At 36.3% G+C, this 27,781-nt stretch overlaps 1 protein-coding gene across 5 annotated transcripts in view; it reads right to left on the reverse strand.

The window, feature by feature from the left end:
• The window catches only part of LOC149790198 (dual specificity calcium/calmodulin-dependent 3',5'-cyclic nucleotide phosphodiesterase 1A-like), a 558,379-nt gene that overhangs the window by 369,157 nt on the left and 161,441 nt on the right, over positions 1–27,781 (reverse strand). The window contains exon 1 of one of the 5 annotated variants that reach the window (XM_089972193.1): positions 22,227–23,336. The exons of the other annotated variants lie outside the window; for them this stretch is intronic. Within the exon in view, the coding sequence (XP_089828319.1) occupies positions 22,227–22,338 (112 nt within the window). The 5' untranslated portion in view covers positions 22,339–23,336. Of the gene's footprint in view, positions 1–22,226; positions 23,337–27,781 lie in introns of those variants that run through there. 5 annotated transcript variants of the gene reach the window in all.

Genomic DNA, 27,781 nt, shown 5'->3' on the forward strand with positions numbered 1-27,781 from the left:
GACATACTATATGACCATGCAGTGTATAACTGTTTGAGCTTGATGTACATAGATTATGCTGTGTATTGTTTTAATTAGAAGTAGGAAGATTTATATGACCATGCAGTGTATAATTGTTTGAACTCGATGTACATATATTATACAGTGTATTGTTTGAATTCGAAGTAGAAAGATGTATATGACCATGCATTGTATAACTGTTTGAACTCGAAGTAGACATACTATTAGACCGTGCAGTGAATACTTGTTTGAACTCGAAGTAGACTGGCTATATAACTGTGCAGTGTATAAATGTTGTAACTCTAAGTAGACATACTATATAACCATGCAGTGCGTTACTGTTTGAACTCGATTTACACAGATTATGCAGTGTATTGTTTGGCTTCGAAATAGAAAGATTTATATAACCATGCAGTGTATAACGGTTTGAACTCGAAGTAAACAAATTATATAACCATGCAGTGTATAACTGTTTGAACTCGAAGTAAAATGATTACATGACCATGCAATGTACAACTTTTATTACTCGAAGTAGACAGACTATATGACCATGTAGTGTATAACTGTTTGAACTCCAAGTAGACAGACTATATGACCATGCAGTGTATAACTGTTTGAACTCCAAGTAGACAGACTTTATGATCATGGACTTTATAATCATTTGAACTCCAAGTAGACAGACTATATGACCATGCAGTGTATAAATGTTTGAACTCGAAGTAGACTGGCTATATGATCGTGCAGTGTACAACTGTTTGAGCTCCTAATAGACTGGCTATATGGCCATGCAGTGTATAAATGTTTGAACTCGAAGTAGACTGGCTATATGACCATGCAATGTGCAACTGTTTGAGCTCCTAGTAGACAGGCTATATGACCATGCAGTGTATAACTATTTGAACTCCAAGCAGACAGACTCTGTGACCGTGCAGTGTATAACTGTTTTAACTCGAAGTAGATTGACTATACGACCAGATAAGCTATGTGCTTGTAGCACAATATTTATAACTTGTAGGTTGAAAATATAGGCTATAAGCTTGTTCGTGGAGCACACATGTACCAACATAGTGTGTGAAATGACATAAACGCAAAACGTAACCAAAATGTTATACACAGAAGGACGAACGGACGGTTGAGGGTAGCACTATTGTAAGGCATAAATAAGTGGCTGCTGTTAAAAATAATAATAAGACAATTTATGTTATTTCTCATCGAAATTAAGCTGTCTTGAAAGCGATACGAGTAAAGCGAAATAGCCTGCATACTTTTCGACAGTGATATTTATACATTTACACACCAATACCCTCTCGCCCTCCTCTGAATTCAATATTTTTATGTTGGCACACCACCACGCCCTCCCCCTCCTCTCAAAACAATATTTCCACTATAGGTTATTATAATTTCTACCATATATTTTCAGTCACAATTATAGATGATTTGATTCAAGGAACATGACAAGTAACATTAAAGCCCATTGTGCTGAAACGACGTTTCATTAATACATATATCTTAGAGTTTCCATGGAGACAAGTCATCTGAAATACACGCAAAACATCTCATTTCTGCCAGTACGTTTACTAATGGAACAAGTTTACACTGATTTTAGCTGCTTTTCCTTGAAATTTTTTTTCCTTTTACCTAATGTACAAGAATCCAACTGACCAACTGACCATTTGCTCCAAGCTGAATTTCTATTTCTGCCATTCGGACCTACTATCGGCTATTTTTGCCATTCGGACCTATCGGTTATTTCTGCCAAACAAAAATATTCCTCAGCTCTCTGTCGGCGCACTAATTTGCAGAAAAATAAAACATTTTCTTCTCAGGAAATTCATTCGCCAAAAAAAAAAAATTAAAAAAATTAACAGCAATGTACTCAAACAACCTTGGACATTTCTACAATTGGAGGACTTAATAAGCAATTGCAATTTTATACAAATGTTCTATTAGCCAAGAAGTTTCGAAAGTCATTTTGCCAATTTTAAATGTACACACAGAAATATTTTACAACGAATGTGTGTGTGTGTGTGTGTGTGTGTGATTTGGATTTTTAACGTAGCTTTAACAATTTTTCAGTCCTATCGCTACAATGTCTGCAGTGTGGCAGTTTATAGAGATGTCTAGCACTGGGGCATCATGCCGCATACATATAGCATGATGTCCCACCCAGTCACATTATCCTGACACCAGGCAGACCAGCCCTAACGCTAACCTCTTAATGCTGAACGCCAAGCGAGGCAGCTGTTATCTATCTATCTATCTATCTATCTATCTATCTATCTATATATATATATATATATATATATATATATATATATATATATATATATCCGAAGCCGTGCCCTACCAATCTAGTGACATGCAAGGGAAAAACCTTAAATGTAAATAATAGCCACTTTGAACTGCACTCAAGCCGGTTGTTGACATTGCTTTATAATAAGAACAACTCCATCACAGTCGGATCACAAAACAATCACATCTACGTGTATTCCCTCAACTACTTCCGTTGTTATTTTACGGTTTGACGACGTGACGGAAATGGGAGAGCAATGTTTCAATAGAAACTCTTGCTGTCTGTGAAAGATTTACAGCGAGTAATTCAGGTAAAGGTCAGAACAGTTGATTCTTACCGGACCATGCCACTCATTTCCTTTTGTTTTTGTTTCTTTTGTCCAAACAATACATCCCCAGAACATAGTTACTTAAGTCAAAGCATCAGTTATATACTGCGTTCTCGCAGACGGAATAAGACTTAAAAAGATCAAGAAAATACTCCGACACAGTTTATGTCCTTACAGTGAATAGCGCGTTTATTTGATTATTGACGGCAAAACATATTTACAAAAGTAATAGAGATGCATTTTGCTTTCCTTCTCAGAGCAGTAACATCTCAAATGTCTAATAAGGAATTCAAGCAGATATCTGATGTCCCTAAGAAGGATGTCAAAAGAAAGTAGTTACCATTTCCCACAGTTTCATGCCTCACTTCAGAACGTAGTAATTACTATTTCCCCCAATTTCATGCCACATTTTATGGTTCTATCTCACGCAATCGCCGGGGAGATGCGCTATTTACTGTCAGAGTCTGCTATTAAAATTTCTCCTAAATCCAGACAGTTGATGTGCTAAATTAATGCTAAGGACACGCTCCTTGTTCCATTTTTAAGACATTTTGTTCTGTATATCGTCATAAGGAGCGAATTTCAAAGCCCGTCAAGTAGGATGTAATCGGCCAGAGACAAATATTTCACAAGTGTGCACAATTGATAAGGAAAAGTAACCTTAAGGGAGTAAGATTTGTGTCAGAAACTCGGCAGGCCACGCGCCTGACTTATATTTTAACTACTCGGGTTAGATTTCTGTATACTCTACATACATGAAAACAGTGCAATTCGTCAACTCCTTGAAAATTAATAATTTTGTCTATATAGAAGGTATATATCGCAAATGTCCTCGTATGAAAGTAGGATGACAGTTTTTCGAAGTATCCAAAATTCATCGTAAGAGTAAAAGGCAAACTTTTAGATCGGAATGATTTAGTATTTGTCTACATCATAGTAAGCATTTGTTTTGTTTTACTGATTACACCAAGAACAAGTTTTCGTGAATTCGTCTTCCAAAACTGAACTCACAAACATTGCTAATGTGTTCCAAATGTAACAGCTGATGATGAATCCATCTGTATACGAACTCGAACAGTTTTACTACTGCAAAAACCGGACACGTTTATTGAAGATTAAAATTAAATTTATTTTACTGCCATATAGTAATGAAGAATCAGCGTGTAAGAATGAATGAATTCCATCCTAACATTATGCATACACAAGAAACAGTGAAATGTTGATGTAAACGAAACAAAGGAATGTTGATTTACAACAGGCAAAAAAATGCTGATTTAAACAAAACAATGAAATAACAATTTACTCAAAGAAATGTTGATTTACAAGAAACAAAGAAATGCTGATTTATACGAAACAAAGTAACACTTATTAAAACGAAACAATGAAATGCTGATTTATACGAAATAATGAAATACTGATTTATACGAAATAATGAAATACTGATTTATACGAAACTATGAAATGCTGGCTTATACGAAACAATGTAATGCTGGTTTATACGAAACAATGTAATGCTGATTTATACAAAACAATGTTATGCTGATTTTTACGAAATAATGAAACGCTGATTTATACGAAACAATGTTATGTTGATTTATTTGAAACAAAGTTATGCTGATTTATACGAAATAATGAAACGCTGATTTATACAAAACAATGAAATGATGATTTATACGAAACAATGTTATGTTGATTTATATGAAATAATGAAACGCTGATTTATATGAAACAATGAACTGCTGATTAAAACGAAAAAAAAAAAGAAATGCTGATTTAAACGAAACAATGAAATGCTGATTTATACGAAACAATGAAATGCTAATTTATACGAAATAATGAAATGTTGATTTTACGAAAAATGATATGCTGATTTATACGAAACAAAGAAAAGCTGAGTTATACGAAGCAATGAAACGCTGATTTAAAGGGGGAAAAATGAAATGCTGATTTATACGAAGCAATGAATGCTGATTTATACGAAACAATGATATGCTGATTTTTACGAACCAAAGAAAAGCTGATTTATACGAAGTAATAAAATGCTAATTTATACGAAACAATGAAATGATAATTAATACGAAGCAATGAAATGCTGATTTATACGAAGCATTGAAATGCTGATTTATACGAAGCATTGAAATGCTTATTTAAAGGGAAAAAAATGAAATGCTGATTTGCATGAAACAATGAAATGGAGTTTGACACGAAACAAAGAAAAGATGCTTTACTAGAGATATATAGAATCTATGTTGGGGTTTGGACCGAGACAAGGAAATCCAGTCAAGGGGTTACATTATTTGTCTCCCCACGAGACTTGACGAGGGAAGGGGAGACAAATAATGTAACCCTGCGACTGGGATTTCCTTGTCTCGGTCCAAACCCCAAACGTAGATTATTTTTCTCACCCAATAAGTTCATTTAAAGCAAAAATGAACTTCTCACTTGTGCAATACAGTTCACGCGCCAATGTTTACATGCGGTGCATTAATACAAATATGTTAATGAGGACTGCGACGTGACCGTGTCATCCGAAATACACAGTTTTTATGCGTGAGCCAAACAAAATAACATAAAACGTTGCATAATGTTGAAGTATTATCACATTTAATATAGTGATGTTATATAAAATTAACAATAAATAGTTAACATTTATTACAAGAAAATGTATTATTTTCGTCAGTCCCAATTTACAAAATTATATTGTAAATAATGAAACCATACTAGGCCTCGACATATGTTGCAGTGTATAGACTATTATTATAACGAAACGTTACATATTGCATGAGTGTCCGTGCTTGGGTTATTCACGGGTAATTAGTGATCTGTGTCACTATCGTACATAACTCATTTTCTCTGGAGGAGGTGAAACTGTTTGTGACATACTTGGGTTGTCCTTAGTACTGATTGTAAAATTACCCCCGTGTATACAAGACCCTCCAAATTCGGACCCTGGCCGACAACCATGTGCTAAACTTTCAAGTTCACGGATTCCTTGCATCTTTGGAGATGCTTAAGAAAATTAGAGTAAAGCATGTTTGACATAACACATTTTCTGGCTGTTACTAAGTTTTCTGTAGTTGTTAAGAGAGTTAAGAGGCTATGAAGTGCATAGGTCTATAGTCTATGTGCATGGATCAGTGTTTTCTGTCATAGTTCATTTCACACAGCATTGAGAATTCTATCCTATCTGTAGCAGTCATTTTTCGGGTCAGCGTCATTAAATGTAGCAAACAGTATATAATTTGTTTCACACGAAGTATTTTAAATTAGTTACGTAGCTTTAGCTACATTTAATGACGCTGACCTGAAAATGTATTGAGTTAGGCCTGCATGTAGGATAAAACTGACCATGCTGTGTGGAACGAGCTAGCATAATGCCAAAAGGCTCGACATCGTATTCGTGTGTCTTTGTCTCTCTCGAAATATTTTTGTATGGTATGTTCTCAAAGACGGATTTACCTTAAGTTACTATGAGTTTGCTATGTATTTGCTGTTGTTGTTTGGTTTTAGAACAGGTACGTCAGGCACAGCAGAAGACAACAAGAGTTTCTTTTTTAAAAGTAGTTCTGAGCGCGTGGACACCTTGAATGAGACGACTGGTCTGAGATGACTAGACTCAGATAAGAAAAGTAAGGTTAGCAAAACAGCTATATTTCTCTGTCGCACGGGTAAGAAAAAGACATGCTGATTTTCCAAAACATATTGTTGGAGAGCATGTTTATTCTTTAAAATCGTTTGTATGCATACTACTAGTATACGCAAATTAATATGAAGTAATAAACGCGTTTAAACTATGATATTAATATAGAAAAATTAATTTATGGTAATAACTGAGTTTTAAAATATGATACTAGTTTATGCAAATTAAAGTAATAATCGAGTTTCAAATATGAATCTTGTATAAGCAAATTGATATGAAGTAAAACACGCATTTCAAATATGATATTAATTTATGCAAATTAATTTATAGTAACAACCGAGAGTCAAATATGATACTAGTATATGAAGTAATAAACTCGTTTCAAATATGATACTAGTATATGTAAATTAATTTATAGTAATAATAGAGTTTCAAATAGGAAACTAATACATGCAAATTAATATGAAGTAATAAACGCATTTCAAATATGATATTAGTATATACAAATTAATTTATAGTAATAACCGTCATTAAAATATAATACCAGTATATGCAAATTAATATGAAGTAATAAACTCGTTTAAAATATGATACTAGTATATGCAAATTAATTTATAGTAATAATCGAGTTTCAAATATGAAACTATTATATGCAAATTAATCTGAAGTAACAAACGCATTTCAAATATGATACTAGTAGACGCAGAGTAATATATATAAACAATTTCGTTTCAAATATGATACCAGTATATCCAGATTAATGCATGATAAATGCGTTGCAAATATGAAACTAGTATGTGCATATTAATTTATAGTAATAAACGCGTTTAAATATGAAACTAGTATGTGCAAATTAATTTATAGTAATAAATGCGTTTAAATATGATAATAGCATGTACATATTAATAAAAAGTACAAATCGATTTTCAAATATGATACCAGTATGAGCAAATTAATTTATAGTAATAAACGCGTTTAAATATGATACTAGTATTTGCAAATTATTATAAAGTAATAATCGAGTTTCAAATATGAAACAGTACAAAACAATGAAAAGAACTGTAAACGAAGAAACAAAAAGCGGAAAAAAATGTCTGAGTTATTCACATTCAATATGGAAAAGTTATAAGGTACAATTTTAAATACGGACAAGTTATATACACGTATGTTCTAAAATACGGATATGGTATGCACAAGCATATTACGCTAAAGGCAATTTTGACCACTGAAAGAAAACCACAGTACAGTGTGTTCTCGTATGAAACCAACGACAGTCCACTAGAAAGTCTTGTAGATAATACCATTAACGTGACAAGATGAACATCCTTCTCAAAGTGGTCTGCGATTAATCAATTTTCTACGCCTTCGTGTCAATTACATAAAATCCTAACCTTAATTGGACAGACACATAGCAGCAGCTGGTCATATCAGTCTTATCGAAGTAAGCAGCCAATATGGAACGCCTGAGCTGTCTTAAGACGCATATACAGAAGTTTGCACATCATATAAGGAAAAAGCACCGCATATAAAGAAGTTTGGACATCATATAAAGACGAAAGCACGGCATATAAAGAAGTTTGCACATCATATAAGGAAAAGAGCACAGCATACAAAGAAGTTTGCACATCATATAAGGACGAAAGTACCGCATATAAAGAAGTTTGCACATCATATAAAGACGAAAGCACGGCATATAAAGAAGTTTGCACATCATATAAGAAAAAAGCACCCCATATAAAGAAATTTGCACATCATATAAGGACGAAGCACAGTATATAAAGAAGTTTGCACATCATATAAGGAAGAAGCACACCATAGAAAGAAGTTTGCACAACATATAAGGACGAAAGCACCGCATATAAAGAAGGTTGCACATCATATAAGGACGAAAGCACCCCATATAAAGAAGTTTGCACATCATATAAGTACAAATGCACACCATATAAAGACGTTTGCACATCAACTAAGTACAAAGGCACATCATGTAAAGACGTTTGCACATCATATATTTTCAAACACACATCATATAAAGAGGTTTCCACATCATATAATAGCAATTGTCATCTTAAGACAGCTCTGGTGTTCCATAAGCCAAGGTACCTTGACTAAAACATTCCCCTTTCGGCTCGCCCATGATCACGCCATTCAAACTCAGATGAAGAATCTAGGAGTGTTACGAACAACATTACAACACGCCGAAGACGTGTTTAAAATAGCCGCCAATTAAAAAAGCAGCTGAATTTGCGCAAACACTTCACATTCAGTGGCATCTAAAATACTTAAAGTGCGTAATCTCTATGTGTGCGTGTGTGTGTGTGTGTGTGTGTGTGTGTGACCAGGTGGTTATTTAATGAGCTTGAAGCAGGTTATATATTTATACAGGTGCGCGGAGGACGAAGACAGTAACGGTATATACTTTATGAAGTATAGAAAGGTACATTTTTAGTATTTTGAAGTAATGTCTGGTATATTTAAAACACAGTCCATGCAGATACAATGTGTTATATAAGCATATGCCCTAAAACTTGACATCCACACATATGCCTTACAACGTGATATCCACACATATGCCCTACAACGTGACATCCACACATATGCCCTGTAAATTTCAATTAAGTATACTTCGAAAACAAGCAGATATTAAAATCTAGCCGTTCGGTTCTTAAGACGTCTTGCTCCACCTTATACATACATACATACATACATACATACATACATACATACATACACACACACACACACACACATACATACATACATACATACATACATACATACATACATACATACATACATACATACATACATACATACATACACACATACATCCATGCATACATACATACATACATACATACATACATACATACATACATACACACATACATCCATACATACATGCACACATACATCCATACATACATACATACATACATACATACATACATACATACATACACACACACACACATACATACATACATACATACATACATACATACATACATACATACATACATACATACATACATACATACATACATACATACGTGTGTGTATGTGACTAATTGACTCTTGGTGAAGAAAAGAAATAATTTACAAATGGTTTTATCGATACAGAAGATTTAATTGGAACGCTGCACTTTGTGATCGTTATGTATCCTCAACAGCTATTTTTACAACTATTTAACTTCACGTCATATTATTGTTGTTGTTGTTGTTTATATTATCATTAGCAGTAGTAGTTGTTGTTGTAGTAGTAATAATAGTAATGCTCATTCCTTCGTTTCAGATGACGCTGTTTTTGCATCGAGAGCCATTCCTATAGATCGCAGCAAACTACCGAGTACACGAAGCTGATTTGTGTCCAATTTATGTATTATTGTCGTAAAATAAATAACATTTCGCTCAAAGCAAAATTTATCTACGTAACCATTGGCAACACACCAGATTTATTTAAAGATTTAAAGAACCATCCTGCTTTGAGGCGCGTGTTCAATCAAGATTCAAGATCGGGCAAATATAGTGTTTACAGACCTATGAATTTTTTTAACCGTTCCAATAAGAGTGTGTTTATTTCAAAATGAGTCAGAGATTAAGAAAAGGTAGTCTACTGTGTACACAAAATGGCTAGATTTCGTTAATTAAACGTTGTCCACTGTGTACACAAAATGGCTAGTTGTCAGAAAAAAAAAACGTGGTCCACTGCGTACATAAAAAGACCAGTTTTCGGTAAGATAAATCTGTAAACTGTGTATACAAAATGGCTAGTTTTCGGTAAGATAAAACTGTCCACTGTGTATACAAAATGGCTAGTTTTCGGTAAGATAAAACTGTCCACTGTGTATACAAAATGGCTAGTTTTCGGTAAGATAAAACTGTCCACTGTGTATACAAAATTACTAGTTTTCGGTAAGAAAAAGTTGTTCACTGTACACAAAAATGGCAATTTTTGTTCAAGAATACGTGGTCCACTGTGTACTCAAAATGGCTAGTTTTCGGTAAGAAAAAGGTGTCCACTGTAAACAACGGCTAGTTTTCCATAAGAAAAAGTAGTCCAATGTGTACAGAAAATGACCAGTTTTCCGTAAGAAAAGATTGTACACTGTGTACACAAAACGGCTAGGTTTCGGTAGATCAAGTTTGTTATATCTTAATTTAAACTTAAGTCTATCTCTTATGTGGTTCTTATTGTAGAACACTGGTAAGTAGTGACTTTAACCTGTCTTGTTTCATTGCTTGTATTCTTCCACATAAAAAATGGACGACTCATCAGCAACTTTAATGTTCTTTCTCATTTACAGCTTTCAAAACATACTAAACATTACTAAAACATTCCAGTTAAGAAGACAAAAACAAAAATTAATTTACGGTACAAAAGTCTGTCTCTGCAAGAACTTCACTGCATAAAATCATGTCCAGATTCGGGTATTGCATATGAAGAGACAAGAGGGTGTATACAGACACTTCATGTCACCTAATCATACTACCATGTGCTAAGGAGAGATATATAGAAACTTGCATTCCACTAAATCGCAACTAGTTCGTCACACCAGGAAGTCATTTATATTATACATTAGATTTCTTTCCAGCTAGAATTTAGTACCACCTGTTCACCAAGTGAAGCTTGTATACAGTGGTAAGATGGATTGAATCAATCTACGTTATCAGAAAAGACCAATATCCAGATCCTTACAGTTTCACTCAGCGTTACCCAGTTCTATCTCACGCAGCGTTACCCAGCTTTTATCTCACGCAGCGTTATCCAGATCTACGGCACACCACGCCAGGCACGCACCTTTGAATGGCGGACATTGGTAGAGAAATTCAAGATGGCGAAAGTAATGCAGAAATGCGCTTGAAATAAGGAAATATCAATATAGCTGTGTCGCTAATAGCTTTTTTTGTAAGGTCACAACTATGTCAATTAAGAAGTAATGATTGTTTGTTCAAAGCGTGTCCGATGCAGTACTGTCATATTCAGCCATTAAATGGGGAGGAGGAGAGGCGGGGTATATTGAAAGTTTAAGAAATTGTATGGTTATACGTTTTGCGCACGCACGTGTGTGTATGTCTTTGATTTGGATTTTTAATGTAGCTTTAACAATTTTTCCGTCTTATCGCTACGATGTCTGCATTGTGGCAGTTTATAGTGATGTCTAGTACTGGGGCATCATGCCGCAGACCTTCATCAGCTCTATCGCGTTGCACTCAACATTAAGAGGTTAGTGTTAGGACTGGTCGGCCTGATGTCAGGATAATGTGACTTCGTGGGACACGATAGAGCTGATAGTACCATTTTTATAAGTCTTCGGTAAGACTCGGCTGAGGTTCGAACCCGCGACCTCCAACAACCAAGTTGAACACGCTCAACACTTAGGCACCGGAGCAGTCATTGTGCATGTGAGTGTGTCAGATGTACTTTATTTGAATATAAGTTTTGATCAATAGTGATTGATCGTTATTTTGGATTAAGTTTCAGCATTTTATAATAAACCGAATTTTACGGTATTGAGATTTTATTTATTAGGTATATATCTATATTGTGCGTTGAACTTTTGTCCATGATTTTAAATTGTAATGATCATCTGTAAACAAAATATTACATAGCAATTTTTGTCCATGACTGTAGATTATATTTTAAGATACTGATCATCTGTAAGCAAAATGTTGACTTGGATTTAAATTCAGGACATTGGTTTTTACCTTGGAAAGAAATAGTCGATCTGATGTTTGTTAGGTAGATTCACTAAAATTTAAATAAACAGACCTGGCATTGTTTACAGTTTGGGGTAATTTTCCATTGAGATAATTGTTTTCTTTTTTTTTTCTTTTTTTTTCTTCAAAAATGGTTATTGCGACAAAAGGTCAAGTGCTAATGTATATAAGGTTACTAATATCAAAAATTAGTCGTTCCTATTTTAAAGTCTGTCAATATCAGGGGTCTCAAACTCAAACCACCCACAGGGCCGCATGAGGGCACTTTCAATGACCAAATGGCCGCCTCGCCTTTGTTATCTCAAATGTCAACTTGCGACGCCAATCAATTAGTGGGAGAGAGGATACGGCTTGACACGTGCCCGCAGGCCGAGTATTTGAGACCCCTGGTCTAGTGAAATCAGTCATCGAGTTGTGCTGAGAGGTTTTATTCATTTTATTCAATGAAATTACAAAACGCTCACTGACTTCTCAGACGAAAACATTGCCTTGGAATGATTGTATATTCGTTCAAAAGTATTCTGAATTAAATCATTGTGATAAATGCAGATTCTTGGCATATCTGCACTTTCAAGACAATTGGTACATCAACTCATTCAATGTTGGAAATAATTCGGAAAACTCCATACGTTTAGCCTGGTGACAAAACTTTATGGATTATTTTGTTATTTAGTTTAAGACCATATGTATGTATGTATGTATGTATGTATGTATGTATGTATGTATGTATATGTGTGTGTGTGTATGTATGTATGTATGTATGTATGTATGTATGTATGTATGTATGTATGTATGTATGTATGTGTGTATCTATATATAAGGTGGAGCAAGACGTCTTAAGATCCGAACGGCTAGATTTTAATATCTGCTTGTTTTCGAAGTATACTTAATTGAAATTTATAGGGCATATATGTGGATATCACGTTGTAGGGCATATGTGTGGATATCACGTTGTAGGGCATATATGTGGATATCACGTTGTAGGGCATATATGTGGATATCACGTTGTAGGGCATATGTGTGGATGTCAAGTTTTAGGGCACATGTTTATATGACACAGTGTTCTCAAACTTTTTTGTCTTGCGGCGCACCAAAAAGATCTAAAAAATTTCACGGCACACATGTATAATGGGCTGCATGTATTTATTATTACACTATTATTATAATTAGAGCGATCGAGTTCTCCCGAGATCTCGCACAAGTCTCGCGTTACAAAAGAAACCAATGAATGACAGACTGACAGAGCTTTCGTTTTTATATATGTTACTTTTTTAACTTTTGCGACATTGATTTACCATTTAATTTTTCGATATGTTCAAGGTTTCAAAACGCTAGCAATTTTAAATATTTTTCAAAACTCCCACGGCACACCTGCAAATCTCTCGCGGCACACTAGTGTGCCGCGGCACACAGTTTGAGAATCACTGATATAACACATTGTATCTGCATGGATTGTGTTTTAAATATACCAGATATTACTTCAAAATACTAAAAATATACCTTTCAATACTTCATAAAGTATATAATGTTACTGTCTTCGTCCTCCACACACCTGTATAAATACATAACCTGCTTCAAGTTCACTAAATAACCATCTGGTCACACACACACACACAAACACACAATGAATGAAGTCAAATCTACTTCATGGATTATTTTCATTATCATTTCAGACTTCTTCAATACACATATCGTCGCAGTTCCAGGCAGTGTTATCAAGTTATGTCCGCGCACCTATATAAAGTCTACAGTCCACATAAAGTCCATCAACCAACTAAATTAACACAAAACACATACGCAAACATATATGCATACGCACAATAATACAAATATAATTAATGGATACTTTAATTCCATACTTTTGCAAATTGACGCAATGTTTTCAGTCTAGTCTCAAGAAATCACAGAAATATTTCATTGGCGTTGAGGTATATCAACAGGACAGTTTTTGGACAAGATAATCGTATGATCATTTGTTGACTAGACATAATGATCCAGGTTGGACTTTCATCCAATTCGATTCATTACGACAGGTCTCGGACAAGATAATCATATGATCATTGCTTGACTAGACTTAATGATCCAGGTTGGACATTCCTCCAATCCGATTCATAACAACAGGTCTCAGAAAAGATATTCACATGAACATTGCTTGGCATGACATAATCGTTCTGGTTGGACCTTCACCCAATCCGACTCATTATGACAGTTCTCTGACAAGATAATCAAAAGATTATTGGCTGTCGGAACATATATTTTGCCTTTCCTGTGAAATCGAAAAAGTGGAATCGTGTGTAATTTGCCGACATCGGGAGCTCTATTTCACTTGGTTCGATATGGCAGCTGAAAGAGGCCAATTCAAAATATAAAAAGTCCACTGTGCAGCGCATAGTATAATATGTGCAGAATTTCTGATTTAAAACCAATACTTAAATAATTTAACCAGCCTTCTGTATTTAAGCTGGATTCTTCTAAGTTCACCTTATACACCAACGTCAGAAGTATATATTTTGTACATGTAATAAATATTTTAGAAACCTTCGTTGCACACGTTCAAATAGCGTCCGGCTATTGAAAACCACGTATCTATGATGCATAAATCAACACTGGAACAACATAAATATCAAAAGTTTCAAATATTCAGTATAATTTAAATAACATTTATAAGCATGCACATGTTCATTCGTTGCTCTAGAAAACAAGACCAAGGTAGTTAAACTTTCGGCCACATTAGTAGCACTCCCGGTTATATTTCTGTTTCAGCTTTTGTAGAAATCAGTGTTTCCTGAAAATAAAACCAAATCCTCATCAAACTGACAAATAATAAAGACAACTCTTCACACTCTATCCATACACCTTCCGTTGAGTGTAATGATTTTTCCGGGTCTTTAATAAATAATGAAAATGGTATTGGTGATAATACTTCACCTTGTATTAAACCTACTCCGTATTCCAAAAAGGCACTACGATTTGAAACACGTGATTATAAATACACTGTACATAGAACGAAGAACATTTAATATTTTTCCATTTAAACCTTGTATACAATCTTTCAACCACAAAACTCATTTTTGTCAACATAAATGCTTTTTATAGTCAACAAAAGCTGCATAAAAAACTTTTATCTTGACTTAAATTCATATGAATCAAACAATGCAAAACAAAAATAGCGTCAGACGTTTTCATTTCTTGAAACCAAATTGTGCAGCCGATGGTTTGTCATTTTTCTCTATCCAATCAAACAGTCTTTCGTTTAAAATACTTGTAAATCATTTTGAACAGCAACTTAGTAATGTAACACCTCTAAAATTTCCTGTATGACAAGCGTCGCCATACCTGGATACAAGTACAATTTCTCCTTCGCCCTATTACCGAACTACAAAACGTTTTGACAATGAAAAATAAAACTAATAAGAAAAATTATGCTCATTGCTTAATATCTAATCGTCAGTAATGATATTCATTTGTGATACATTTTCAATATAACTTTATTATTTACAAAATTAAATAACTGAACTAAAAAAAAAACTTATCTTTTGATACTTTGCCGACGGATGCTGAAAAAACGATATTCGATAGTACTGGATAGAACTGCATGTTGAACAGCCGAATTTCAATTAAATTTGTTGGCACTCTTACTCATATGCACACCTCATGTATAATTGTTTTCCGTCTCTTTCAAATCGCATAAGCACTTTTCCTATTTCACACACGTACACATTCTCTCATTTCTCTCTCTCTCTCTCTCTCTCTCTCTCTCTCTCTCTCTCTCTCTCTCTCTCAGCCCAAAATCACGTCGAAAACATTAAAGTTTTGTAACTAAAACGTTCCAGTTTTACGTGGCCTTTGTGTGCTTCAATCTCTCCAACTGACAAAGCTAATTAATTCGTTAAATTTTGGTTCCCACCTGTAAAGAATGATTTTTACCAATTTAAGCAATATTTTCAGTCATGGTTCATAAGATCAGTGGGAAAGGTCAATACCATCAGTGTACCATAGGTCAATACCATCAGTATACCATAGGTCAATATCACCAGTGTACCATATGTCAATATCATCAGTGTACTATATGTCAATACCACCAGTGTACCATAGGTCAATACCATCAGTGTACCATAGGTCTATACCATCAGTGTACCAAAGGTCAATATCACCAGTGTACCATAGGTCTATACCATCAGTGTTCCACAGATCAATACCATCAGTGAACCATAGGTCAATACCATCAGTATACCATAGGTCAATATGAGCTATTAATGTCATGAAATTTTAGATGAAGTCATAAAATTAGTTTCAATAATGATACTTTCCGAAAAAGGCATTAAATGTTTTGATGAATTCATTTTGTTGTATTAAATTGATAGGAATTGATACACAACATAAGAGTTTCATTATCGCCTTACACAATTTAACAACTACCGTTTAATAACTGAGCAAGAAACTCTCTGATCTCATGTCCAATGTGTGACATAACATCAAACATGGGACATATCTCAACACCCAATATAGGACATAACATCCAACACTGGAAATAACTTAACATCCAACAATGGAAATAACTTAACATCCAATATGTGACATAACATCCAACATGGGACATAACTCAACATCCAACATGGGACATAACTCAACAATAAAAAATAAACTCTTGGACTAGGTTAATAACTACCTTATATCATTCGTTGACATCAAATTATTTGACACAATATGAAAATGCATCTTTTAAAATCATTGTAATAATAATTATGATAATAATAATAATAACAATGGAACTATTGTGCATTCTGATGTGCTTTGCACCGGTGACTACTGTACTTAATGGTCTAGTGACAACTGTACATAATGATCAAGTAACAGCTGTATATAATGGTCCAGTGAATACTACACTTAATGGTCGAGCGAGCACTGTGCTTAATGGTTTAGTGACTACTGTACTTAATGGTCTAGTGATTATCTTACATGATATGATTTGCATTCGTGGATATTGGACATGGTGTACTTTACAGTGGTGGCTACTGATTATGATATGCTTACGTTACGAGTAGGTATATCCTGTTGTTGTTGGGTTTAACGCCATTTTTCAGCACAAGATAGGCTATACATGGCGGCCAGTGTAACAGGTGGAGGAAGAACCCTGGAAAACCCAGGGAAGAACCACCGACCCACGAGAAGCTCCTGACAGGCTTTCCCACTTACCCACGCTATCCGAGCCTTGGACTCGAACCCACGCAGACAGAGGTGAGATGGAAGTGATCCGGAACGGTGAGCGTTTTAGACCACTCGGCCACTCGGGGCCCCGGCATATCCTGTTATTTTAGGTACAAAGTACATTTTGAGTTGGAGTTGATTATATCGGTGATATTTTAAAATACGATTCAAGATGTGTGACACTTTACACTTCATTTAAGGCTGATATTGAATTACAAGTTTGTTAAAAATGTCAGGCACTGATTTTCATCGATTACTTCACACAGTCTGATAAGTGTCAAATTTATTTTCGGTGTTTATTGTTGTTGTCTTTATTTGTAACATGTGTAAAGTTGTTAAGTTCATTTCCAGGCTGTTTGCTATTGCTACGTTTTCTTGAGTGGCGTTTGGTAGGGTTGGAGAGGGGTGCTCCCAATATAATTTTTAAATTACCATAGAAGTCCCACCCCGGGCTCCGAGCCCCCCAGTCAGCAATGCCGACAGTTAAATTATTGAGAACACAAAAGGTGAAATTCAAAGGAATAACAATTTCATACAATTCAATATTCAAATGATAATAATTTCCCAATCACTCTTCTTCCTCTCGACCAAGTGATATCCTATTGCATCCTTTGATTTATTGTATAATATCACTTTTTCAATTTCTTTTCTCCTTCAAACATCCATCCTAACTCTCCAAGACTGTTTCTTCTCAAATTCCTCCTCTTCTACTCCTTTTACTCCTCCTCCTTGACTCTGTTCTCCGACTAGCCTTCGATTCACAATCGACTTCTCCACTAGTCTCTATTCCGTCTCTCTCCTAGATACTCGGGACTAAACCACGCCGGAAGTCTGTCCCCATAAAGCTTCCTTTACGATACTTTGTCTTCCCTTAAGAATTTCCTACGTTTTCCCGACAATTTACGAGTGGCTTTCCCGGAGTTATTGCTTTAACTTTCCAGCACGATGTTTCGCAATTACTGAAGTTTTTAGTCTAAATTACTCAATTAAATTTGGATTGAAATGGTGACCACACCTTTTCTTAATTCCGATTGGATATCGATTCTACCCTGTTCTATTCAACTTAGCAGACAATGCTCCGGCTGTCTGTCAACGTGGTGAGATTTACGACGCCAATAACGGTCCTTTGTTCTTAAATAAAGCGGTCAACGTCAACGTGTGATTTGCGACATCCAACAAAGCTGGCTCTCGTAACAATTACGAACAGGACCACTATAGCCGCGGGGTCTAACATATATGCATGGCTTCTAACCAATTCCTTTGTTCTTGACTTACGTAATCGCGCACAGGCAACGTGGCAATTTGCAAGGGTTGTACTTTGCTAAGTGTAATTGCAAGGTTTGTACTTTGCTATGTGTAATTACAAGGCGTGTATTTTGCTACGTGTATTTGCAAGGTTTGTACTTTGCTATGTGTAATTTTGTATTCACACATTTTTCTATGTGTAACTGCAAGATTTGTACTTTCCTATGTGTTTGTGTTTTGCTACGTGTATTTGCAAGGTGAGTACTTCGTTAGATGTAACTGCAACGTGTTTACTATTGTTATGGGCATTAGCAACTTAGACATTGTTGTTACATGTACTAGTATTTGCAAGGTGTTTACTATTGTTACATGTACGAGTATTTTCAAGGTGTTTACTGCTTTTACGTCTATCTGCGATGTGTGACATGGATTTGCAAGATGTTTACTTTGTTTCGTGTAAACTGCAAAGTGTGTGCTGCTGGTATGTGCACTGCCATGGTGTGTACCGTTATGACTATGCGAATGTGTTCATTTTTGTTATGTATATTTGCAAGGTGTTTGCTGGTATGTATATTTGCAAGGTATTTACTGTTACGTGCATTTGCAAGGAGCTTATTTTTGTCACGTGTATTTTCAGAATGTTTACGTTTGTTGCGTATATTTACAAAATTCTTATTTTGCCAGGTGTATAGCATGCTGTTTAATTTTTTTATGTGTGCTTACAAAATGTTTACCGTCCTTGGTTGTATTTTCAAGGTGTTTCCTGTGGTTAGGTGCATTTGCGAGGTATTTTTTGCTGCAGATTATTTCGCAGTGTTTACTGTTGTTAGTAGTATTTGCAAAGGGTTTATTGTTTATAGGTGTATTTGCAACGTTTTTCTAATGTTTCTGGGTTTAATTACAGTGTGTTTGCTTACGTTTCCCGCATTTCGAACGTGTTCCTGTTGTTACATGTATTTGCAAGGTATTTCTGTGTTTCTATTGTTACATATATTTGCAATGTGTTTCTGTGTTTCTATTGTTACATATATTTGCAAGGTGTTTCTGTGTTTCTATTGTTACATGTATTTGCAAGGTGTTTCTGTTGTTACACTTATGTGCAAAGTTTCTACTATTGTTAATTTTATTTACAATGTGTTTACTTTTGTTACGTACATTATCGTTTACGAGGTAATTAGTGTTTTAGGTGTGTTTGCAAGATGTACATTGTTAATATGTATATTTGCAAGATGTGTATTGTTAATTGGTATGTTCGCAATGTGTTTACTTTTTTATTTGCCGTTTCAAGCGTTTTACTGTAGTTACGTTTTGCTAAAATATGTATACATATATACAAACATTTTTTTCAAATACATGTGAAGACCACTTGCAAGATGATATCAATATCTTGAACTTTTCATTTCCCGCATTTATTTTAATCAAGGTAGAGTGCAACGAAGCCTCCATATCCTGAGCTGTCAATCTGCCAGTTATAATTATAGCTGCCTACTACACAGTACATGAAGAATGGCCCAAGTGACCATGACCTTCAACCTTTCGTATCCAAAAATCGATGTCATATGAAATCGGATGAAGACTAATATACAATAAAATGCTCACGTTAGGGTATTTGTAATCATATTGAGATATGTGTCAGCGAAGAAAGCAGAGAAAACTAATTGCCATGAAATGAATTATGGATGAAGGTATAAACATCCTGATCCCTGCTAACAATGGTCACTAGCCAATAAAAATGATAGAAATGGTGTAGAAACTAATCCAGGAACACGACAGAGATACGGTCAGTTTCCGCAACCATGGAATGGCAATGTGATTTAAAAAGGAAAGCATGGAAATACTTTCATTCATCAAAATAAAGATCAGCGTTTTTATTCACAAAACATAAATGCATGTTTACGGCTTTTGAGTGAACGACATTGTCTTTAAGCACCGTACAATCCTGATGTTGTTAGCTGTTTTCAATATTTATTTACTGGTCTGCATTTCCTCATAGTTTTGCACCAAGCATATTTTTGTACAATCAATTTCTGACGAAATAAAATACAGGAGAGTAAAATTTAAACAAGCAGATGTTTAATATTATAAGCTGTTCTAAAGTAATCTTCTCTCTCTCTCTCTCTCACTCTCTCTCTCTCTCTCTCTCTCTCTCTCTCTCTCTCTCTATATATATATATATATATATATATATATATATATATATATATATATATATATATATATATATATATATATATACTCCCTCTCTCTCTCTATATATATATATAGAGAGAGAGAGAGAGACAGACAGACAATTCGTTTTGACATGTTATGGTGTTGCTATATGTGTTTTCCATTTAAAACAAGAACTAAATGTCCGCTTAGATTCAAACAGATAACATATACTGTGTTCCCTTTTGAATATATAGACATGAATATGTGTTGAAAATAATGTGCGTTAGAATGGTGTCATATTAACGTAATCTGTATAGGAAGATCCATTATTGTATTATCGAGCTATACTATTAGTTTCCTAAATATTACTTCGTTGAACATTTAATCACTGATTACAGAATAACAACAATGTCACCATAGAAAATAGCTGGTAAGTTAATTTACAAAATGTTTCGATCTTTAGCGGTAAACTCACACGTACGAAAATATAGTTCTATCTTTAGTGGTAAATACACATGTACCAAAAAACACAGAAGCATGATAGTATTGAAAATGTGGTTGAAACAGACATCGAAATGTGGTTTGAAACACATACAACATGTGGTTAAATCAGAAAGCTTCCGAACTTACAGACTCGTGCAAAACATATTCGAAAAGACCATGTATTCGAAGAAGTCAAAATAGGGTTCCAAGATGGATACTCAAAAGGCAATTTATGAGTGACGACGAAATATTTAACGTATATTTCTTTGAATAAATTTTAGGGCTTGAACTCTTGATAAATGCAATAATAATAATAATAATAATACCACGACGAACCTGATGGTTGATTAGCTCTAATATTAGTTCTAGTGATTAAAGTGTTAAGTTTACTTTTCTTCTCAAACTGTATAGAATTTCAATTCAATTCAAACTCTGGATCTATCAAGTATATTTTGTTCAACAATTAAAAGAAACGACGATGTAACTGAAACCTGCAAAGCAGTTATCTGAACAGACTTGAACCACGAATTCGACTGAAAAGAAAGCTTGATGTTCGCCATGTTCTTATGCTAGAAGATTGCCTACTCTGTCAACAGACTGGTTGATTATCAAACATTAATACAAATGAGTACCGTCCCAACAGAGACGTATGTTGGAGTCATACAAGTGGGTTCGAAATGCAAAGACCTTAATGTAGGTCCCGAACCACCGTTTAGGGAGGGCGTAAACAAACATACCGTGCGGCTCTGGGACACTTCCCCCCCCCCCCCTTCTAGGCTCAGAAGACGAAGATCTCACAATTTGCTGTATTTAAAGTGTTTTCGGGAAATAATTTTAGCCATGTAGCTGTAAAAGATAACCATATTTAGGAACGTTTCCAATTTTTTTCTCGCTCATAGTATGGGTGAGGGGTGACTGAGGATAGATAGACTGCCCCCCCCCCCGAAAAAATGCCCCATGAGACAATTCTTTACGACCTGAATAATGAAAATGAGAATATATTGGGGGAAAACATTTACGACTTGATAAGTGAAATTAATTTTCTTTATTCTAAGCCCAGATTAAATCTGACGATTAAGTTCTCAAGAAAAACGCATCAACGTTTTATAGGTGGAGTGGTGTAAGGATATCATAAAGTAAAAATATGAACTTGATCTTACCTTCAACGATTTCTCCGTTTGGGAATACCACTACCACTTTACTGGTTTTATTTGACATAAAAATCCGTGGGCGGTCCGGAATAGCCGCCAACTTGGAATTCTGCGTATCCATTTTGAATCGTTAAATCCGACCAAATTCCAATCAAAACTTGTCAGGTGCGAAACATGACACTACATACACAGTGAATTGGACAATGTTCTAAATAACATCATATAGCTCTAAATTAAATTTACGTCTTCAAGCGAAGTCAACATAAATCAAATTTTAGGGAAAAAAAAGAAATTATTCTGGGATAACGATAAATAAGACAGACGTTATTTGGATTAATGACTGTTTTCATCCAGTCATTCCTTATATAACTGCACAACAGTTTTTCACCCTGAAATCATCTACGAAAATTTACAGTCAACACTGAAAATAATTTTTCACCTACGATATGGAAGATCATAAAATAAAACTGAATAACCAAAACATATGTTACTATGTGCATCCAAGGCGATAAATCCAGACCTTTGGTACACCAAGGTAAAAAATAAATAGTTCAGTTTGTTCTCTCAAGCGTGTTTCATCCATCTAAAGCGATATTGCTTGAAACTCTAATATAATCGTGGCGTAAAGGACGATCATCTCTCAAGATATAAAAGATCTATAATTCCTATACATATTATTGCCGCCTGAACCCATGTTAACGCTCCGTTAGGAAGTGCTCATTTATACGCTTGTGGCAGGATACAAACATGGGAAATGGCTCAACACATCCCCTGGTTTGTGACCATGCCTTGAATAAGAAGATAACTTTTCCAATTTTAATCCGCAGCTATGCGAGTCAATCGACCGTTACTTTCAATTTTATAGCGCTTAACATCCAACCACCACATGTTGTGTACCGCACTGGATGTATCTCCCGTTCTGGATAGCTTAGATGTAGTTAAGTAGCATGTTGTATGGAAGATCAAACCTTCACCCCCCGTATAGGTATATGGGTTTTTCTCACTTTGAGAAGCAGACTAGCCCATTGCTGTAATCAAGGGGTTAAATAGAAACATCACAATAATGTAATTCAAGAGGTAATGGTGATTTCACAGTCCTGTAAATTATTCGTGACTTTCTCGCACATTTAGACTGGCCCCACCTTCCTCACAGTAAATCGTTCCTTCAGAAATGAATCAATAAAACACTTCCCTTTTGAAACATCAGAACTATGAAAAAAAACATTTTTTAAAACTACACGAATTAAAGTGCATCTAAAATAAACCATAAATGAACGATACATAAATTATGTTGTGACAAAAAAGAAGGAATGCATTTTAATATGTACTCCAAACAGTTGAATCAAGTATTGATTTTAGGGCCTGTCAGAGAGAGGCACGATGAGAACAATGCCAGAACACAGCGAAGAATGTCTTACAAGTGTTGTATCTATCTATTCATGGAGAAATTAAACTATGTAGTCTACACTATTCAGCGAATGTCTTATTTTTCTCTGCGCAGTGCGTGCCCGGAGCCAAGCAACCTTTAATTGAGTAAAATCTACCGCATTTTCTCAGTCATAGTGAAACAGCAACGAAATGACGAAGTGCGATGAAAGCAACAGATTATACGTTAGTAACAGGAAACTAGTGCCATGTGCACTTTCTTAAGGATCCACTGTTTGAGGATTCACTATCTGTTAGCTGTAAAATTGAGGATTTACTATCATTATAACACGCATATTTTGTTAGAGAATAACACATTTTATTTTTTTAATTATATCGTCAAAGTGAGAATACTCTGTGTGACATAAGAGTGAGAACACTGTCATATAAGAAATAGAATATTCTGTGACACAAGAGCGAGAGCACTGTCATTGTCACAAAAGAATGAGAATACTCTGTTACACAAGTATTGAATACCATGTGACATACGAGAACGAATACGTCGAGTGACACAAGAGTGAGACAAATGTGTGAAAAAAGAGAAAATAACGCGTGACATAAGAGTCGGAATACTGCTGCATAAAAAATGAGAACACGTGTAACATAAGAGTGAGAATAATTTATGTGACATAAGAATGACAATAATATATGTGATGTACAAATGACAATAACCTGTGACATCAGTAACATCACGTATAAATCACAAGAATATATTTATTTGTCCCAGTCATGGACTTCTTTTAGAGCTACCTTCCCCCATCTCTCTCTCTCTCTCTCTCTCTCTCTCTCTCTCTCTCTCTCTCTCCATACAGTGAGTCTATCACAGCCCATAGGCCTGGAGTTCGTCACGCTAACCACAGAGCCACCGCAAAACTCGTTATGATGCAAACCGATAGTAGCAGCTTTATCGTAAGACTATAGGGGTATAGGGGGCTCTGTATAGAGTTAGTACCTTTGAGAGGGAAACTCCGATGTAAAACCTATGGCCTGAGGACCTCGCTGTCACCGTCATGGCTTGCGGATCCATGGCAGATGAACCCCAGGTTTAAAGGATGGGGCCAGTTTGCGCAGTCAAGCACTCCACCTAAAAGCTCCATTGCGCATGTATGAAATGAACTGTCTACGGTCTACTGTTTACGTTCGACTTTATTAAGTCCTGCAGAGATGGAAAAGGGGCGAAATCGGCAAGTGAAATATGTCATTGGAAGCCACAATCCCAATCCAGCATGCAGACGACTCGGGTCTTTGGCTGTCTGGTGTTGATCCGGAGCCTGAGTGACCAAGCAGCCTTTTCTAGGGACAGCGCTGCATGAGTCGCATGAAAAGGGACATAGAAAAGGTGGCCTAACCAAAGCTCGTTTCCTTACCCCCCCCCCCCACCGGTAGGCCTTTCGCAGCCAACGGGCATCTTCCAAAGTGGTCGAAACATAACAGAGAAGAAAAAAAAAAAGAGAAAAAAGGCATGCCGCAGCTGCCTCACATCGTGGGGAAAGCCTAACAGTGGCTTGTTGGAACATCAGAACAATGATTGGCTGAACCGACAGCAACAGACCAGAACGACGCTCTGCCTTATACGCACACGAACTATCTCGCCTTGGTGTTGACATTGCTTTACTTAGCGAAGTCAGCCTTTAAGAGGAGGGAAGTCTGAGAGAACTCGGCACTGGATACACCCTGTACTGGTCAGAAAAACCAATGACTGAACAACGACTTTCAGGAGTCGATTTCATGGTCAAGGATTCCATCGCCACCAAGTAAACAAACCTTCCCACTAATCACACCGACCGCATCATGTTTATTCGTCTCCCGTTAGGGAACCAACAACACGCCACACTCTTCAGTGTATATGCTCCAACACTCCAAGCAGATCCTTCTGAAACCAATAAATTATACGGTGACTTGCGTAGACTTCTCAAGAGCGTCCCAGAGAGCGACAAAATAATCATCCTCGAATATTTCAATGTCAGAGTGGGATGAGACTCAGAAGCCTGGAAAGCCGCTCTTGGGAAACATGATGTGGTTTGCTGCAATGACAATGGGAGACCGCTTCTTGAATTTGGCGCAGATATACAGCTCACCAGCACAAACACTGTATTCCAACAGAAAGACAGCCTGAAAACGACCTGGATGCATCTTAGATAATAAACAAAACTGGCAACTAATCGATTACTTCACAGTACGCCATAGGGACATAAAATATGTTTTTCATACCAGAGTGATGCCCAATGCAGAGTGCCACAGAGACCATCGTCTTTTCCGAAGCAAGTTCGACTTACATTTCAACCCGAGGCCCAGACAACAAGGAGGTACCACAAGAAAGAAGCTCCAGCTCAAAAACCTGTTGTCTGAAGTCGTCAAGCAGATTTTCAAGACAACATGCAGTCCAGACTTAATTAACCTAACTTTCCACCAGATCAACCTCCGGAAGAGATGTGGAATCACATCAAGGCTGCCATTTTGCAAACCTCAAATGCAATCCTTGGATTCACCACAAAGAAAAACAAAGACTGGTTTGATCAAACAACTAAGAAATCCAAGAACTGATTGCCAAAAAGAGATCAGCGTACCAAGCCCACCTCGCTCAAACATCTTGTCCACAGAAGAAAGAAACCTTCCGCCTTATACGCAGCTCCCTCCAGCGCATGGTGGACAAAGCGTGCAGAAAGAACACAGCTGTACGCTGTCGCTGGTGACTACAAGGAGTTCTGTGAAGCGTTGGAAGCAGTGTATGGTGCTTCCTTCCTTCCAAATAGAGATCCCCTATGGAGTGCAGATGGCCAAGACCTACTCACTGACATGCAATCTGTCCTGAACCGCTGGTCAGAGCACTTCCACACACTCTTCAACAATAGCCGTACAGTCCAGGAGGCAGCTATTTATCGCATCCCACAGCAGCCAACAAAGATGGAACTCGATGAGGCACCCACATTGCAAGAGACTGTAAAAGCCATAGAACAGCTGAAGACTTGAAAGGCTGCATAAAAATATGGTATCCCACCAGAAATATGGAAGAGAAGAGGCCCAGCATTGCACACCAAACTCCACAAGTTCTTCATTTTGCTGCTGGGAGCGAGGAAAACTTCCACAAGACCTCCGAGATATGATCATCATCACCTTGTACAAACACGAGTGGTAAAGGTCTGACTGCTCAAACTACCGTGTGATAACTCTGCTCTCCATTGCAGGAAAAATCCTTGCTGAAGTTTTGCTGAACAGACTGGTACACACCATTGCAGAAGAACATGCTCCAGAGAGTCAATGTGGCTTCAGAGCCAATAGGAGTACAACGGACATGATGTTAGTCCTGAAACAGATCTAGACAAAATGACGTGAACAAAACAAAACAAAGGAATGTACATCACATTTGTGCACTTTACGAAGGTATTTTACACGGTGAGCAGAACTGGACTGTAGAAAATCCTTGAAAAGTTCGACTGTCCTTCAAACTTTCTTACCATTGTCATCCAATTACATAAAGACTAGCCTCGTCAGGTCAGAAACAATAACGACCTTCATCATTGTAAATGGCGTGAAACAGGGCTGTGTTTAAGCCCCAACACTGTTCTCAATCTTCTTCAGCATGATGCTCCAAGAAGCAATCGAGTGCCTTGATGATGAAGATGACATCTTTATCCGATTTCGCACTTATGGCAACCTCTTCAACTTAAGGCAAATTCAGGCCCACGCCAAGACCTTGGAAAAACTGATTAGAGAACTTCTCTTTGCAGACGCCGCCGCCCTTGTTGCCCATATGAAAGCCGAATTACATTGCGTAACATCCTGTTTTGCAGGAGCTTGCCAGGTCTTTGGTCTTGAGGTCAGCCTACTTCAACAGCATGCTCCCAACGAAGACTACCGGCTACCAAGCATCTTCATTGATCAGACAGAGCTGAATATAGTCCACCAGTTCACATACATAGGTTGTGTGATTTCCTCTGATGCCTAGATTAACAAAGAAATAGACAAAAGACTGCCCAAGACAAACAGCGCCTTCGGCAGACTCGATAAACGCGTGTGGTACAACTCCAGTCTCAAGAGAGATACAAAGATCAGCGTATACACAGCTGTCGTACTGTCCACCCTCCTATACGGCGCTGAAAATCCTGGGTCACCTTCAGCCGCCACCTTCGCCTCCTTGA

The sequence above is a fragment of the Sinohyriopsis cumingii genome, chromosome 10, assembly GCF_028554795.1.
Source record: "Sinohyriopsis cumingii isolate HCF-2022 chromosome 10, ASM2855479v2, whole genome shotgun sequence".
NCBI classification, from domain to species: Eukaryota; Metazoa; Mollusca; class Bivalvia; order Unionida; family Unionidae; genus Sinohyriopsis; species Sinohyriopsis cumingii.